The sequence below is a fragment of the Puma concolor genome, chromosome B1 (genome assembly GCF_028749965.1).
Source record: "Puma concolor isolate L17-30 chromosome B1, mPumCon1.1.hap2, whole genome shotgun sequence".
NCBI classification, from domain to species: domain Eukaryota; kingdom Metazoa; phylum Chordata; class Mammalia; order Carnivora; family Felidae; genus Puma; species Puma concolor.
Window position 1 is genome coordinate 81,766,012 of NC_141670.1, and position 15,309 is coordinate 81,781,320.

General features: G+C 40.6%; 1 protein-coding gene across 2 annotated transcripts; it reads right to left on the reverse strand.

Annotated features, from left to right (window-relative positions):
• Positions 1 to 110: 110 nt before the first annotated feature.
• Positions 111 to 14,922, reverse strand: LSM6 (LSM6 homolog, U6 small nuclear RNA and mRNA degradation associated). 2 transcript variants are annotated; one of them, XM_025921919.2, is made up of 5 exons: positions 14,768 to 14,900; positions 13,046 to 13,132; positions 6,031 to 6,146; positions 2,354 to 2,467; positions 111 to 399 (listed from the first exon to the last, which is right to left on the reverse strand). In XM_025921919.2, the coding sequence occupies exons 3-5, from the start codon at positions 6,122 to 6,124 to the stop codon at positions 365 to 367; spliced, it is 243 nt and encodes an 80-aa protein (XP_025777704.1). In that variant the 5' UTR covers positions 6,125 to 6,146; positions 13,046 to 13,132; positions 14,768 to 14,900; the 3' UTR covers positions 111 to 364. The 2 variants fall into 2 exon arrangements, with proteins under 2 accessions (XP_025777704.1, XP_025777703.1); XM_025921918.2 differs by lacking the exon at positions 13,046 to 13,132 and having other exon boundaries at positions 14,768 to 14,922.
• Positions 14,923 to 15,309: the final 387 nt, after the last annotated feature.

Here is a 15,309-nt window from a genome sequence, read left to right on the forward strand (position 1 = left end):
CTAAAATGTTTTAATTACCACCGCATGCATCCTTTCATCAGACAAGTAAGTAAAGCAATCAGAGCATATGACACTGCTGCAGCCTTGGGTTAAAATCACGTACAGGGAAATAGCTTTTCTTTCTTTTTTTATTCTTTTGCTTTCTGCACACTGACACAGAGGTAAAAGGAAATGACTGAAACTTAAATAGGAAGGAACGCGTCGCAATTACATTATCACAATTCTGTACATTTCTCTTCCTCGCAGGTCAGTGAAAAATCACCAACTATTATGAAATGGGACAAGTGGAAGTCACAAAGGAACCCCCCAAAAATCTCATAAAAAAATATACCCCAGTATGAAAAGTATTGTACTCCTGGCGTCTTCACATCCTTCTCTTCTGTGTACTTATATACAATACTGAAAAGAAAAAATAAATATGTTGAAAAAAACCTGTGCTTAAGCCTCACAACAGCAAGTTCTAAAAGCAAATAGATGTTGGCCTAACATGTCTGCAAATTTAAAGGGAATTTTCATACGACACGAAAAAGTCTAGGACGACTGAAAAACTAATTTCATGAATCCAGACGCGCGTCTGATGTCTTACAGGCCTGTGTTCTAGTGCTGGCTGTACATGTGACTGCAAACTGAGACCAGGAGGACAAAACAGAAGGGATGTGAAAATCCCTGGAATCTAAGAATGTTTTATAATTACAGATTTATTATGCTTGTAGGAAAGCAAATCAGTAAACCCACCAGGGGAGACTTCAGATTAACAATAAAAAACATTTCCATCCATCTCTCCAATAAAAACTCTAAACTTGCTGTTTACTATTCTTTAATTACAACGCGATAAACAAGGGCTGAGGAGTTTTTGTGGGTTTTTGTTTGTTTTGTTTTGCTTCTGTTCTTGTTTTTAAAATACTAAAAGTTTTATTCTGAGTTCCCTTTTAAAATATCAACCTTTGGTGTTACCCAAAGTTTTGCTCACCTAGTCCTCTTGTGAACACCCAAACTGGACCCTTCAGGGTATGTGGTGGTCCATGAGAACAAGACGAAATGTGAGAACTAGGGGACTCTGGTCAGGCTTTCGCCGGAGGCGTTCTTCCCACCCTCTACCCCCCTGCCTACTGAGACTCCGACACGGCTCTTCAAAGTGACATTAAAAGGCATTTTGACCAAAGAACGTAGCACATATTAAACAAGTAAGTCGGGATCCTCTTTAAGAGACAAAGATGTAAATCTGGGGGGGGGGCTAAAGAGAACTACTGCTGATTACATCGTGGAAAAAGTTACATGAAGGGAATCATCAGAATGACAGCAAAAACACACCTGGGAAACTGGACAAGCGCTAGATGTGGTGTGCGTGTGACAGGATCTAGCCTGTCACCACTCACAGGTGGCTACTGCTATCAGCTGTCTGGAGATGGGCAGAGAGCATAACATTTCTAGTAAATGGAGGGAGTAAAATAAGAATAATATAAAAAAAATAGAGAGGAAATTTTCCATGTTGGGAAGACTAAAAAGCCAGCAAAAGATGTAAAAAAAAAAAAAGAGAGGACGTGAGAAAATGTGGTACTGTAAGAACAGGAGACAGAACACCTACAATGAGTCAGGATACTTAGTTCAGAGCAGAGATACAGCTGTAAAGGCGGATGAAGAAATTACCCAGAACCAAAGAATGCGCGTCCATAAAAAACCTGAACTCCATTTGAGGGATGGGACCAAAGAGTGGGGATGGGTCGAAGGGCAGTTACCACAGTTTTGATGTCTCTCCCTTCCCCCTGAGAAACTCAAATACGACTCTAATGATAACTGTTTAAAACAAGGTACTTAAAAGTAACTGTAATAATCATAGCAATATACTAGCAGAGTAACTTTAGAACCCTATTTCCTATTTTGTCTTTTTTTTTTTTTTTTTGCCAAACTAAAGGATGCAAACCTCCACAACAGGCATTTGAATGTTTAAGACAGAAAAGGACACACAGGACAAGCTGACTGCCAAATGATGCAAACCAAAGACAGCAGGGAAACAGGGGCCATCGTTTTGGCTCCAACTGCCACTGTGAGAGGCAGTGTTGGGGGAATATAATCAACTGTATTCAAAAGTACCGGGTTCTGGGTCAGTATACTAATGCCCCTCGGTTCTTCATTAGTAAAGAGAGGGAAGGTGAGAATGCCTATTCTAAAACTCCAGGAGGCATCTTAAAAAAAAATGGTCACAATGAAGATCCGAGATATAAGAAGTTAAAGATTAACAAGGCAAAACTAAAACTAAACTTTTGAATTATGTAGAAAATCTGCTGGGGATCCTGATTATAAACAAAAAGGCTTATTTTGGATGTTACACAATTGTACAGTGAGAGAATATTACCATTGTTTCCACGGATAAATGCATCCCCGTACTTATTCTTCAGCTGTCCATTTACATATTCTTCCGTCTGCTCCAAGGCTATATTCATGTAGCCATCCAGGCAAGCCAGGACCCCTGGAGGCAGATTTAGTCAAAGAGAAGATACTTAAAGCAAGTCAGAGTTGAAAATTACAGGGTATACCTTAGAGCTGACAATCTCTTTATTTGTTAGCTCTTACATGCTTAATATAAAAATTCACACTGTAAATGAAACTCAGATCGGTTCATTCTGTGCCACTGTGAAGGAAGGCTAAGAAGCATACAGTGTGAAAGCAGTCATATACCCACTGCTAAGAGGGAAAACATCAAACTATCACTTGCTTTGTGATATGTGTGATAACAACAGCAAGTTCTAAAGCCTTCCCAAAAATAACAGAACAAGCATGTTCCAAATAAGACACCATCCTTTGAAAGCTAAAATCAGGAGTGGGCAATTATGCAGGAACAAATGACCACTGGCCAAGACTCCTCGCTTCCAGTGGCATTTCTTACTTCAGCCACTAAGTGAAATATGGGTCTGGCAGATTTATTGCATTCTTTCGCAACATCTACTGCAGCAGATGAATGTACTCCAGGGTTAAGAGGAAGTCTCCACAATCTGTTAAAATAATAGAAGAGGAGACAGCAGGTGCTACTGAAGGCACATCTTAAAGCTGTGACTCACAGTGAAGAGCAGCTTGAGAAGAGAGGGCAACATATTGCATTATAACACATCCCTTTCTGTTTTGTCACAGTTAGAATATTTTCAAATCCAGACTAATATAGAAAAGTGGCCCAAGACGTTCTGAGGAGCTTTTAAGGAAAAACTGTTTGAGTGAGTCTTTTTAATTGTGTTAAAATGGCATAAATTGTGCAAAACTTGCCCTGATATATATATATATATATATATCAGGGCAAGTTGTTTGTTTGTTTGTTTTGTTTTTTGTTTTTTCCAAAAGGTGAAAATATATAAGCCTCTAAGTCCGGGTCTTTAACTTAAAGTGGTATTTTCTAGAAAAAAAAATTAAGTGAAAACAAACAGTACAAACTTGATTCAATTAGTCAAGTCGATGGCTTCATTTGGCCTCCACTTCGTTAATATGCTCCTCACTCTGCCTCTGCCCCCATTTTCCTCTAAACAAAAAGTTTCTTTCCCCAATTGTGTGTGTCATGAGAACACAAGACGTTAACCTAAGGGAATTCTGCTAGAAGCTGCACACTTTCAGAGAACCAGAATAGATTATGGACAATTACTAACAATTATTTCCTATCAAAAGAAAGTTTAGGATGTAACTTTGTAGTTTATTTCCTGCTGTATCATTCTACATCAAAACCATAATCCTAAACGGGCAGGAAACTTCTGAAACATGATATGCAAATCTATTTTAAACTTAACTAAAGGCATTCCAAAATGAAATATTCACTAATAAAAATATCCCTTCTCCTGGCAAAGGTTGTTTTACGAAAAAGATTCCAGGAGGTTGTAATTGTAACCCCCTCCCTTCTCTAAGGGATAAACTACTATGAATAACAGAAGAAACAAAGTTTTCTTTAAACTTCAAGAGAAATTGTTACAGAGAGCTGGGTTTTTTAATTCAATCATTATGGTTACTAGCCATGTGAAAGGCGGTTCAGCTTCACTAGTAAACAAAGAAACAGAAACAAAATGAAACTATTACTTGTTGCCAATTAGAATGGAAAAGTTGAAAACAAGGCTAATACAAGGGTTGGTGAGAACACAGAGAAGAATAAACCCATCTGCCCCGACTAGAGGGCCACTTGGCAAGCTCATTAACACAGAAATCCTAGCCCAGAGGATTTCTTCTAAAGAAATACTTGGACAAGTGTTCAAAATACATGTCAAAGAAGCGGAGTTGTTTACTTAAAATAGCAAAAACTCGGTAAATACCAACATGTCCATTAACAGGAAACTAGTTAAAAACAAAGTGGTGGTACATCCACACAAGGTATTCCTATGCAGCATTAAACATTCTGTAGTGTCAGAGAACTGAATGCATTTTTTTTAATGTAAAAAAAGAAAATAAGGGTGTATGTACAGATGATTCCATTTATATAAAATTATGCTTATATGGACACAGGTCCCAATTGGTAAGCCTGATTATCTCAATGGAAAATCTGGAGCGACTGCTTTCTTCTATATATGTTTCTTCATTATTTGCTTTGAACTTGCTTAAAACAAAAAAAAAAAAGAAAAAAGAAAAAAGGAAAAACACATATATTACCTTTACAAATTCAAAAAATTTCCCTAATGGGGATAGAGAAAAAAAAGTCAGGCTAGGCTGGCTAATCTCCCCAATGAAGTGGATTCTGAGAAGATATTGAACATAACGTCCCTACCCTAAACGACTGGCGAATATGTTCAAATCTCTAGAAGTCTGGTATCTCCTTTGGGCTCATCAAAAGTTTATGGGTGTAAAGCGGTACATAGAGACTTTCTATCTCAGTATTCAGTATAAATACATTAGTTCTACTACAAAAATCAAACTAAACTGGAGATATGTTGTTGATATCAAGAAACTAAAGCCGTACAAAAACAGTAGAGTGATTTCTTAGCAAGGCTTTAAGTTAAGTTTGAGTTGGGAGTCCTAGCTCCTCCCTTACTAGATGGGGATAAACAGGTATCTCAAAGGATTTACGTGAAGATAAATTGGAAATTGAAATGATTAGCACACAATGGACACACAGTAAGTTCTCAGTAATATTAAATTTGCATGTGTGGAAAGAGGAAAAAATTCAAGATTACTATCATCATTCAGAAAAGAGACAAAAGGCTTTACTCTGCTAATGAATTCATTATCTGCACCCGTGAAATATTCCAGGTAATTAAACATACTTAAATTTTGGAAGATTAGGAATTTAGTAACTTTTAAAAACAGCATGTGAGGGGCGCCTGGGTGGCTCAGTCGGTTAAGCATCTGACTTCGGCTCAGCTCATGATCTCATGGTCCGTGAGTTCGAGCCCCGCGTCGGGCTCTGTGCAGACAGCTCAGAGCCTGGAGCCTGCTTCAGATTCTGTTTCTCCCTCTCTCTCTGACCCTCCCCTGTTCATGCTCTGTCTCTCTCTGTCTCAAAAATAAATAAACATAAAAAAAAAAAAATTTTAAAAAATGGCATGTGTGATACCATTTTTCCCCCACAAAGTTAATTTCAGTAGTGTCACAGCCTCTTAAAAAGAGCATTCTCTAAAAGAAAAGAAAGGTGTATCTGGAGTCCATGCATATTGTAAGAGTGGGAAGTTCATGTTGTAAAATGATACTGTCTAAACAGCTGCTTGTCATTCGTGAATACTTTGGCAAAAATGAATGCTGCTGGGCTAAGGTGTTCTTCTGTACCTGGTTATTTATGCCCCAGGTGACTGAGAACCCTGGCTCTTACCAGGGTAAGGCACACGCAGTCTCAAAGCACAGACAGGAGACAGCAGTCACACAAATCAGAGCGGAAGTCAGAAGCACACACTCTGCTACCTGCACTGTCTCCAAAAGGAACTATCTCAGGGGTAGAAAAGAAATAGGCATAAAAACTACGGAGAACCCATACTTTTTTGGTCTCCTGGATATGTTTAAGACATTAACGAAAACCAGTTAAGTCATATTTACTTATTTAGTTGCACCAGTGAGGATGAAGCATGAAAACATTACCTCGATAATCCACTCCAGAATTCAATTTTACCACAACTGGTCGTCCAATGATTTGCTTTAAGAAGTCACTCGGGGTTTGTTTCCGTAGACTCATTTTAACAATCCTGATCAAGAATCTGAAAGGGGGTAATAAAAGTGAAGGCAAAAGTTAATTATTCAACAACAACAAAAAGCCTGGAAACCTTTAACGTATCTGTAGGAAGTCAAGTATCAAAGGACCACAGATGAAGACTCAACATCATTCACTACTGCTATCACAACAGGGCAGCTGACATGTTTCCAGTACGTACAGCGAAATACTAAACGAATGCATTATCTCACTCAGGTAACCCACAGCGACCCTATGACACAGCTTCACCACAGCCCCCTGTGTGAATAGAGCCCCTATTCTTAATCGCTTGTCACTACTGTCTCACACACAGTCAGTATATGCATTGCAGCCACGGCCACCTCCATCATTTGCTGAATGCTTTCTCTATGCTGAGCACTCTAAGATCCTTATAACCACTATCGCATTTGATCTTTGTAGGAACCCTGGGAAGAATGTCTTAATACCTCATTTTGCTAATGAAAATAACAGCTCAAAAAGTTGAAATAATTTGCCCCCCAAATGTGATGGAACCAACGTTCAAGCTCAAATCAGTCATATTTTAAAGTCTATGTTATATGATGTAGACATATTTACAAACGACTGATGCCAAAACAGCGTTTCTCAAAATAATTATAATCATAATTGAGAGCTAGTATTTGAGTGTACTGTATGTCAGCACTTACCTAAGCGCTTTTATGTATTAATCCATTTAAACCTCACTACCTTATGGGGCAGGTATTGTTTTTAATCTTCATTTTACAGATGAAGAAAAAGACAGAGGTCCTGCTCTGGCACATGGCTAGTAAGTGAATGACCAGCCCATGCTCTTAATCATAACCTTATATAGCCTCCTGAAAGTTGCTAATGCAGCCAGAGATTTTGATTTCCTCTATTATAATAAAGATATATACTCTATGTAATTATCTTTTTTTTAATTTTTACTTTAATCACCTGGTGCTCATCACAAGAGTACTCCTTAATCCCCATCATTTATTTCACCCATCCCCCCACCCACCTCCCCTCTGGTAACCATCCGTTCTCTACAGTTAAGAGTCTGTTTCTTGGTTTGTCTCTCTCTTCTTTTCCCTTTGTTTGTTTTGTTTCTTAAATTCTACATATGAGTGAAATCATATGGTATTTGTCTTTCTCCAACTGGCTTATTTCACTTTTGCATCACTAATACTCCCTAGCTCCATCCATTTGTCATTACAAATGGCAAGATTTCATTCTTTTTATAGCTGAATGATATTCCACTGTATATATACACCACTTCTTCTTTATCCATTCATCAGCTGATGGATACTGTTTCCAAATTTGGCTATTGTAAATAATGCTGCTATAAATAAAATCTGGGGTGCATGTATCCCTTTGAATTAATGTTTTCATATTCTTTGGTAAATACTTTCATAGGGTAGTTCAATTTTTAACTTTCGAGGAACCTCCATACTGTTCTCCAGAGTGGCTGTACCAGTTTGCATTCCCATCAAAAGCGCAATAGGGTTCCTTTTTCTCCGCATCCTTGCCAACACCTGTTGTTTCTTGCACTGTGGATTTTAGTCATTCTCATAGGTGTGACATGGTTATCTCATTGTGGTTTTGATTTGCATTTCCTTGATGATCAGTGATGAGCACCTTTTCATGTGTCTGTTGGCCAGCTGTATGTCTTCTTGGGAGAAATGCCTGTTCATGTCTTCTGCCCATTTTTTAATTGGATTACTTGTTTTTTGGGTGTTGAGTTTGAGAAGTTTTTTTATGTATATTTTGGATACTAAACCCTTTATCAGATATGTCTCTTGCAAGTATCTTCTCCCATTCCATACGTTGCCTTTTAGTAAGAAAAAGTCTTATTCAAGAATAGGACTCTGAAATACAGAGTATTATATACCCAGATCAAACATACATAGTTGCCAAAGACTCCTTTCAAAACTCATCTTGTTATGTAACAGTTATCTGGCTCAAAATATTCTGGTAAATCAATGTAACAAAACTGTGGTTACTTAAGCAAAAACTGATAGCAAAAGGAATTTGAAAATTAATTTTTCTGTTTCAGTCAAATGAAGCTATTCTTTAGTAGCCATATAGTATTGACACTTAAAAATCAGTATGGATACAATATTTGAAGGTTCTGCTCAAAAACTCAAATTGTTTTCAATCAACATTTTCGTAACACATTCTTCCAGAAACAGCCCAGCTTATTTCACTCCAAATCTGTTCACTCAATGACCTGAATTCAGGGTTAGGAACATTGTTTGCAGATCTTCTCAAAGTGAATCTGTGCTGGCTCAGCAGTTTGGGTAAGGTAGAATGCTAGGTTGTCGGCTTTTCATTTCTTCAACAAACACGTGTCTGTCTGCACATATTTTCAAAGAAATTCACAAATATCTCATTCACACAGGTTCTGACCTTAAAAAACTTAGAATCTAGAAGAATTTAAACTCTTGTTCAAAGAGTGTGAGTAAACAAAGGGAGTATAATTTCAGTAAAATAATTTTCTGTAACCATGAAAAGTCAACATCCTAAGTTAAACAAAAGAAAATGCAAATTTCACAAAGTATTCTTGAATTTGGAGCTGTTATTTGGACCATTCCCTACTCCATCTCCCCAAGACTTGAAAGACTTTAAAAATGTGATCAGCTAATTATTTTACTCAGGAAATTTTAACTTTTCCACTGGATTGCCAGTTTATTTTTGTAGCTACAGTCTCAAAAGATAAGTGGAATTACAACCGCTATTCAGTACAATCACTATTCATTCAAGACTCAGACCACACAACAATTTTATGTTGTTTTGAACACAAGAAAAAATATTACAAAGTAAACCTTGTAACAGATTCAGTACTCTTGATGAGTTTAGTAAAAACAAACTAATCTTCCCATTCCTCTATAAACTCCCTCATTTATGTCCTGAACACGTGCTGTTTTGTGGTTGAACAGGCCAGAGAGACTATTAACCCCAAAGGCCTGATAGAGACTCAACTCATGAGTCAGGCTCATTTCCTATTAGATGGGAAATCCCATTATGGCACTTTCTAGGTACAAGACTTGAGATGAAACTAGCTGTTTATCTTGTGTTAAAAAAAAAAAAAAAACACTACGATGCACTGTCACGTGAAAATCTAGTTGACAGGAATATTATTAACTACCTTGTCCAAAGTTAAGTTAATGACAGAAAAAAAAAAGACCACAAACCTCGACAACTGCTGGTATTAATTATTTTTAAAATGTTACTCATCTTCTTTCTTCACCTTTTTTTTTTTTTTTAATTTTTTTTTTTCAACATTTATTTATTTTTGGGACAGAGAGAGACAGAGCATGAACGGGGGAGGGGCAGAGAGAGAGGGAGACACAGAATCGGAAACAGGCTCCAGGCTCTGAGCCATCAGCCCAGAGCCTGACGCGGGGCTCGAACTCACGGACCGCAAGATCGTGACCTGGCTGAAGTCGGACGCTCAACCGACTGCGCCACCCAGGCGCCCCTCTTCACCTTTTTAAAGAGCATAGATAATATCCTTCTAAGCTCATCAAAGATCACACCTCTGCCATTAAGCCACATTTTTACTCCAATTAACATCAATCTCTTCCTGAAGGCATTCAACACTTCTAACTTTTGTACAGCGCCTAAGTGAGCACCCAAGTGTCAGGCGCAGAGGCTGGGGGTGTGAGACTAATGAGACACACATAGCCTTGGGCCCTCAGACTTTGCGCTCCAGAGCTGGCACAAGGACAGGCCAATGGAGAACTTTTTTAAAAAGTTGTAATGTATTTGGACAGAATTGTGCAGGGAGCAGCACACAGAGAAGCTCGCTTAGCGCAGGCTTGGTGGGTCAAAGGATTCCTGGGAGAGACATCTGAACTGAGTGGGAAGGAAAAGGAGTCCACTGGCTGAAAGGACAGAAATCTTGGCAAAGGCAGCAGACTGTGTGTTTGGGTTTGAGGAGAAAATGCTACACAGGCAAGGAAGACAAAATGTAGCTGCAGAAGGGAGAAGGGCCACATTTCTGGCAGGCAGGGCAAGTCAGGCTAAAAGAGCTTGGGCTCCAGCCGCTAAGTCAGTTTCCTAAACATCAATCAATTGGCTCACTTCGGGATTCTGATTCGGCGGGTGCGGGAAAGAACCCTGGAACCAGTTTGCACATGCCCAGCAGACCCTTCTGAACTGGCAAGTATGGGGAATACTGTGTCAGTGGAGGGGAACACGAGGGGGTTCTAAGGAGGGACTCACATGAGCTCCACCTGCTACCTTCCACAGCAGAGTGGAGATGACCAGCTCACTTAGTTCTGGCAGGATGCGTTTCCCATTTGGTTGGGATTTGATATCATCTTTCACTACTCTCTTTTATATTCTCTACTTTTTTATACACAAGTCCTTTCTCCCTCAAAAGACTGTGAGCCACATGAAAGGAAAGACTAATACCAAGCTTTGCATTTATTCTCCAGGACATCTTCGTTCTGCAGAATCTCTTGGGAAAAAAAAAAAAAACATTTTAAAAGTTATTTGAAAAGAGGGTGGTTGCTTCAAACACATTTTATCCATCACTTTAGGAGGCCACGTCTTTTACATTCATCTTCATTAGGCTTCCTGGGTACTCCCTGTTACTTAATGACTGGCCCATAAATCCATTTTGTGTGAGTAAATTGGTCTCAACATCACAATTTTTCCCATCACTTGGCTCACGTAATTTTAAGTGTTCATCTTTTAAATTGGTTACGGCAGAAGGAACAGTTCTGACCATTTCTGAAGCGAGAGAAAAGCCTCTTGAACCATAAACACATAAAAAGAAAAAGGCCTCCTTTCTGCAGGGGTCACCTTGATAAAACTTCTCCCTTCAAAATTAAAGCCATAATCACCTCTATGGCTCTCTCCCTCCCCTGCCTCCTACTCAGGCTTGTTTTAAATGACCTATTTTCAGAAATGGCTATTAAGTCAAAGGCTGTATATTTTCTGCCAGAAGCTACTGAGATGAGAGGTCCAGTATAAGAACATCTGCAAACTGCCCTGCAGAGATTTTTTTTTTTTTTTTTTTGGTAAAAGAATGGGGGGAAAAAAAACAAATTTTATTCATCCAACTATGTATGTTAGATTCACAAGCAATTCACACAGTAACCCTGCAAGGTGGTAAGCAGAAGTAAGGCTTTTGGTCCCAAAGCCTAAGCCCTTTCAAAGCTGCCCTTTTGAGTATGTCTAGATTCTCCTGCTAAGCCTGGAGCATGGCCACAGACATGCATGGAGATGTAAGTGGAGATCTGGGTGGAGAGTAGGAGCACTGGAGGGAAAATGCCTCAAGTGACAAATAGCCTGTGAAGAAATACAATGGTCAAAGGTTCAGAAGGAGATCTGATGTGATTTCAAGAGTTGCGTTATTGAGCAGATGATTTGCAGATTTGCAAACCATGCAAATCCTGGTTTCTTGGCAATGTTCACTAGTAAACTTTCACCTCCTCACTCAGAGCACACTGACAGCTTCGGGTGAAAAAAACGTGAAAAGTAAAAAAAAAAAAAAAAAAAAAAAATCACAATGAAACACAACATGACAACCCAAGTAAACACACACAGCCCTGGACGGAGAGGGCATCAGACACGGAGAGCCGCTCCCTAAACATCTCCCTTTTGAGACAGGGGCATACCTGGCCCCCTTCTGAAGGCTTCATACCAATCCCTCCTCTCCACACAGTAGGGGGCTGCTTTCCCCACCCCTCTCATGTGAGCCAGGAACCTCAGCCCTCAGGGTACCACTTTCCACTTCTCAGGCCATTCTGTAGTCTTCCTGTTGACCAGTCTCCCACGGTAGGTTCTAAGCTTCTCAGAGGCAGGGAAAATAGTATCCCTGGTTCGTAAGCTCACTAGCCAAGCCTGTGGGGGGCATTTAATGTCAGTGCCAAGGAAAATCCCTGTCTCTTTCTCCCTGACCCACAAACTACGGTTATGGTAACTAGCATGGTATCATCTGTGCACTTAAATAGCTACAGCACAGTAATAACTCTATTACTGACCATCAAATAAAAGAAGAATGAAGAAAACTGAAATGTTTCTGTGTTACGTAAGAACCAACTGCATGGAGTCAACAGAGATGCTTGTTAAAATGCAGATTCCTGAAGCCTGCTGCTAATCAGACTCCCCGAGCAAGGGGCACTGTCACATTTTTATAAAGTTCCCCAAGTAATTCCTGTAAGCAAGTGGGGACATTGGGAAATGTCTGGAGACATTCTGGAGAAGGGTGGTGCTATTGATATCTATCAGATGGAGGCCAGGGGCGTTGCTTCATGTTCTACAAACCATAAGATAGCCCTCCACAACAAAGGATTATTTGGCCCAAAATGTCAACTGGTCTTAAAGCAACAAAGAATTTTAAAAAACCTTCAAGGTATAATAAATGAGAACAGCTCAATTCTAACCAGATAATAGAGTACAAAATACAACTTATTAGATCCTTTATTCTGACATAAAGAGAATCTGAAAACAACTGTCAAAAGTCTTGGGGGCACCTGGGTGGCTCAGGTCATGATCCCACAGTCTGTGAGTTCGAGCCGCACATCAGACTTGCTGCTGTCAGCACAGAGCCTGCTTCGGATCCTCTGTCCCTCTCTCTCTTCTCTGCCCACCCCCCCCCCCCCACCACTTGTGTGCGCGCTCTCTCTCTCTCTCTCTCTTTCGCTCTAAGATGAATAAACATTAAAAAAAAATTTAAAAAGTAAATCTTGAAGGGGCTGCCATTATAAATAATGGATTTCTAATCCCGGTCATGAAAATGGTCAATTTCCCATTTTTCAGTATTACATTTCCCTCAGATGATTAAGTCTTTGTTCTTTGGCACAATTCTCAAAGGACAGAATAATCCAAGTGATGTAAACCTTTTTTTTTAAATTCTCATACCAAATATGCCAAGTCTAGTGAGAGACCACCCAATGCAGGATAAGGAGTACTCACTTGGGAGACTAATCCCAGCTCTGCTACTTAATTTAGCTGTATGCCTTGGATAACTCATTTCACCTCTCAAGGCCTCAGGCTCCTCATCTGCAAAATAAGGAAATTATGCTAGATGATCACTTAAGAGATCACCTTGCTCTAACACTCAGTCCAGCCTATGCTGACTTCTGCTCCAATAATACATTTACACACACACACCAAATAACCCTCTTAGACTCCTGCACAAAATTCAAGCAATTGGAATTGTGAGATACCACCACAAAAGAGACAGAGAGAGAGAGGCTGATGTATTAGAACTGTATTATGAGCTACCACTCTTTTGGTGAAAACAGGCATTATCATACATGAATGATGTAAACTACTAAAACTTTTCTGAAAAACAATTTGGCAAAGGGTATGAAGATCTAAAAAGACCTTAGTAGAACACAGCATCTATTGTAATAATTTCACTTCTCAGAATCTAGTCCAAGCAAATAATCTGAAATACAGTTTTTTTGTTTTTTTAAGTTTAACAAAGTATTACCTGGGATGCTAAAGTTAAGCAAAGGGGCGCCTGGGTGGTTCAGCCGGTTAAGCGCTCAACTTCGGCTCAGGTCATGATGGCGGGTTTGAGCCCCACGTCAGGCTCTGTGCTGACAGCTCAGAGCCTGGAGCCTGCTTCGGATTCTGTGTCTCCCTCTCTCTCTGCCCCTCCCCGGCTCACACTCTGTCTCTTCCTCTCAAAAATAAATAAACATTAAAATTTTTTTAAGTGAAGCAAAACTTCTCAAACACCCTAAACGCCTCACAGTCAGGCAATGGCTGCATTTATGGGCCCTACACAACGGCAGAATAGGCAGCCAATCAAAAGATAGAAAATTAGAAGTTTTTAGAAAGAACTTTTAAATGAAAGTGGACGACTGTATATACTGTTAACTGATAAAATAGGGAGTCTAAGCTCGAATAGAAAGTAGTACATACAAGAGTAAAATACACAAATAAATGGCAGGCGGAAAGGTTTCAGTGAATCTTACTTCCTTTACCATATTCTTATGTGTTTTCAATTTTTCAATAATCCTGTATTACTAAGGCGTGGGTGGCACACTAAGTCACTACTACCAACCTTATCTGCATCAGCCTAATTCTAGACACTCTAAAAATAGCTGCTATGAGTGAGCGCGCGCACACCTATACACAAAAGTCCTGGTGATAGGACTTAACACCATACAACTGTGGACATCCGAAACCTGAGGACTGGGTAAGATGGACTGGGTTAGGTGGGCTGGTCCAGCTCTCAATTCCTGGGTGTCAGCGGAACCATCCCGACGTGGTCGGTGTAGCCCTGGGAACCGAGCGAAGCCTGCCCGTGTATTCCGGGCCCGCTTTCTCGCCCAATCCGCAGGCTAATGTCGGGGTTCCCTCGGGAACTTCTACACCAGGATTGGTCTCGGAAGCCAACTCGGTGGGGCCAGGCAGCTACCGTTCATCCCCGCGTGGTCTAGACGCCCCCCGGAGGGGTGCCGGGGGCGGGGGTCTCAGGGCCGGCGACCACAGATCTCCTGACTTCCTGGCCTTTCCAGGAGTGGAGGAGACCGTGAGCGCGGCATCGTGCGGGCACCCGCCATCCGCAGGCCCCGGAATCCACGCTCCGTCCTGGCCCAGATCCGGGTTGCTACTCTCCAAACCCGCCCGGGGCGAACGAACACTGGGGCCTCGAACCGCCCGCACAGCCGCCTGGCTCACCTGGTGGCCGGGATCCAAACCTCCTCTCCAGCAGCGCCACTAGCTTGCCTCCGCGGACCACCCGGGTGAAACCGAAAGTGAAACTGCTGCCGCAGGTGGCACTTTTCTGGGGAACAGAGTGCTGCCTTTCTTGGCTACGGCAGCCCGCGAGGACCAAAAAGGCCGGACTTCGCCGGAACGCTCAAATCCAAGAATCTTTTGCCTAAAGTCGAGGTTGGTGCTTTGGAGGTCAAAGTAGAAAGCGCTGGTGCTCTCTCTTCTAACGGAAAGCAAACACCCTTAAAAAGGGAAAACTGGAAGTGATCTTTCAGCCAGGATTTCTTTTAGGCAGAAATGCAAGAAATAGTTTGAAGTCATACTAAACTGAGTATTACTGCTAGCGTAATGACTACGCGTACCCAGGAAGGTCCTTAATTAAGTTAATGCAAATGAATAAATAAAACAGGCAGCCTCAAATCTTTAAATCCACTTTTGGGTTTTTAATTTTTTTTAACGTTTATTTATTTTTGAGACAGAGAGAGACAGAGCATGAATGGGGGAGG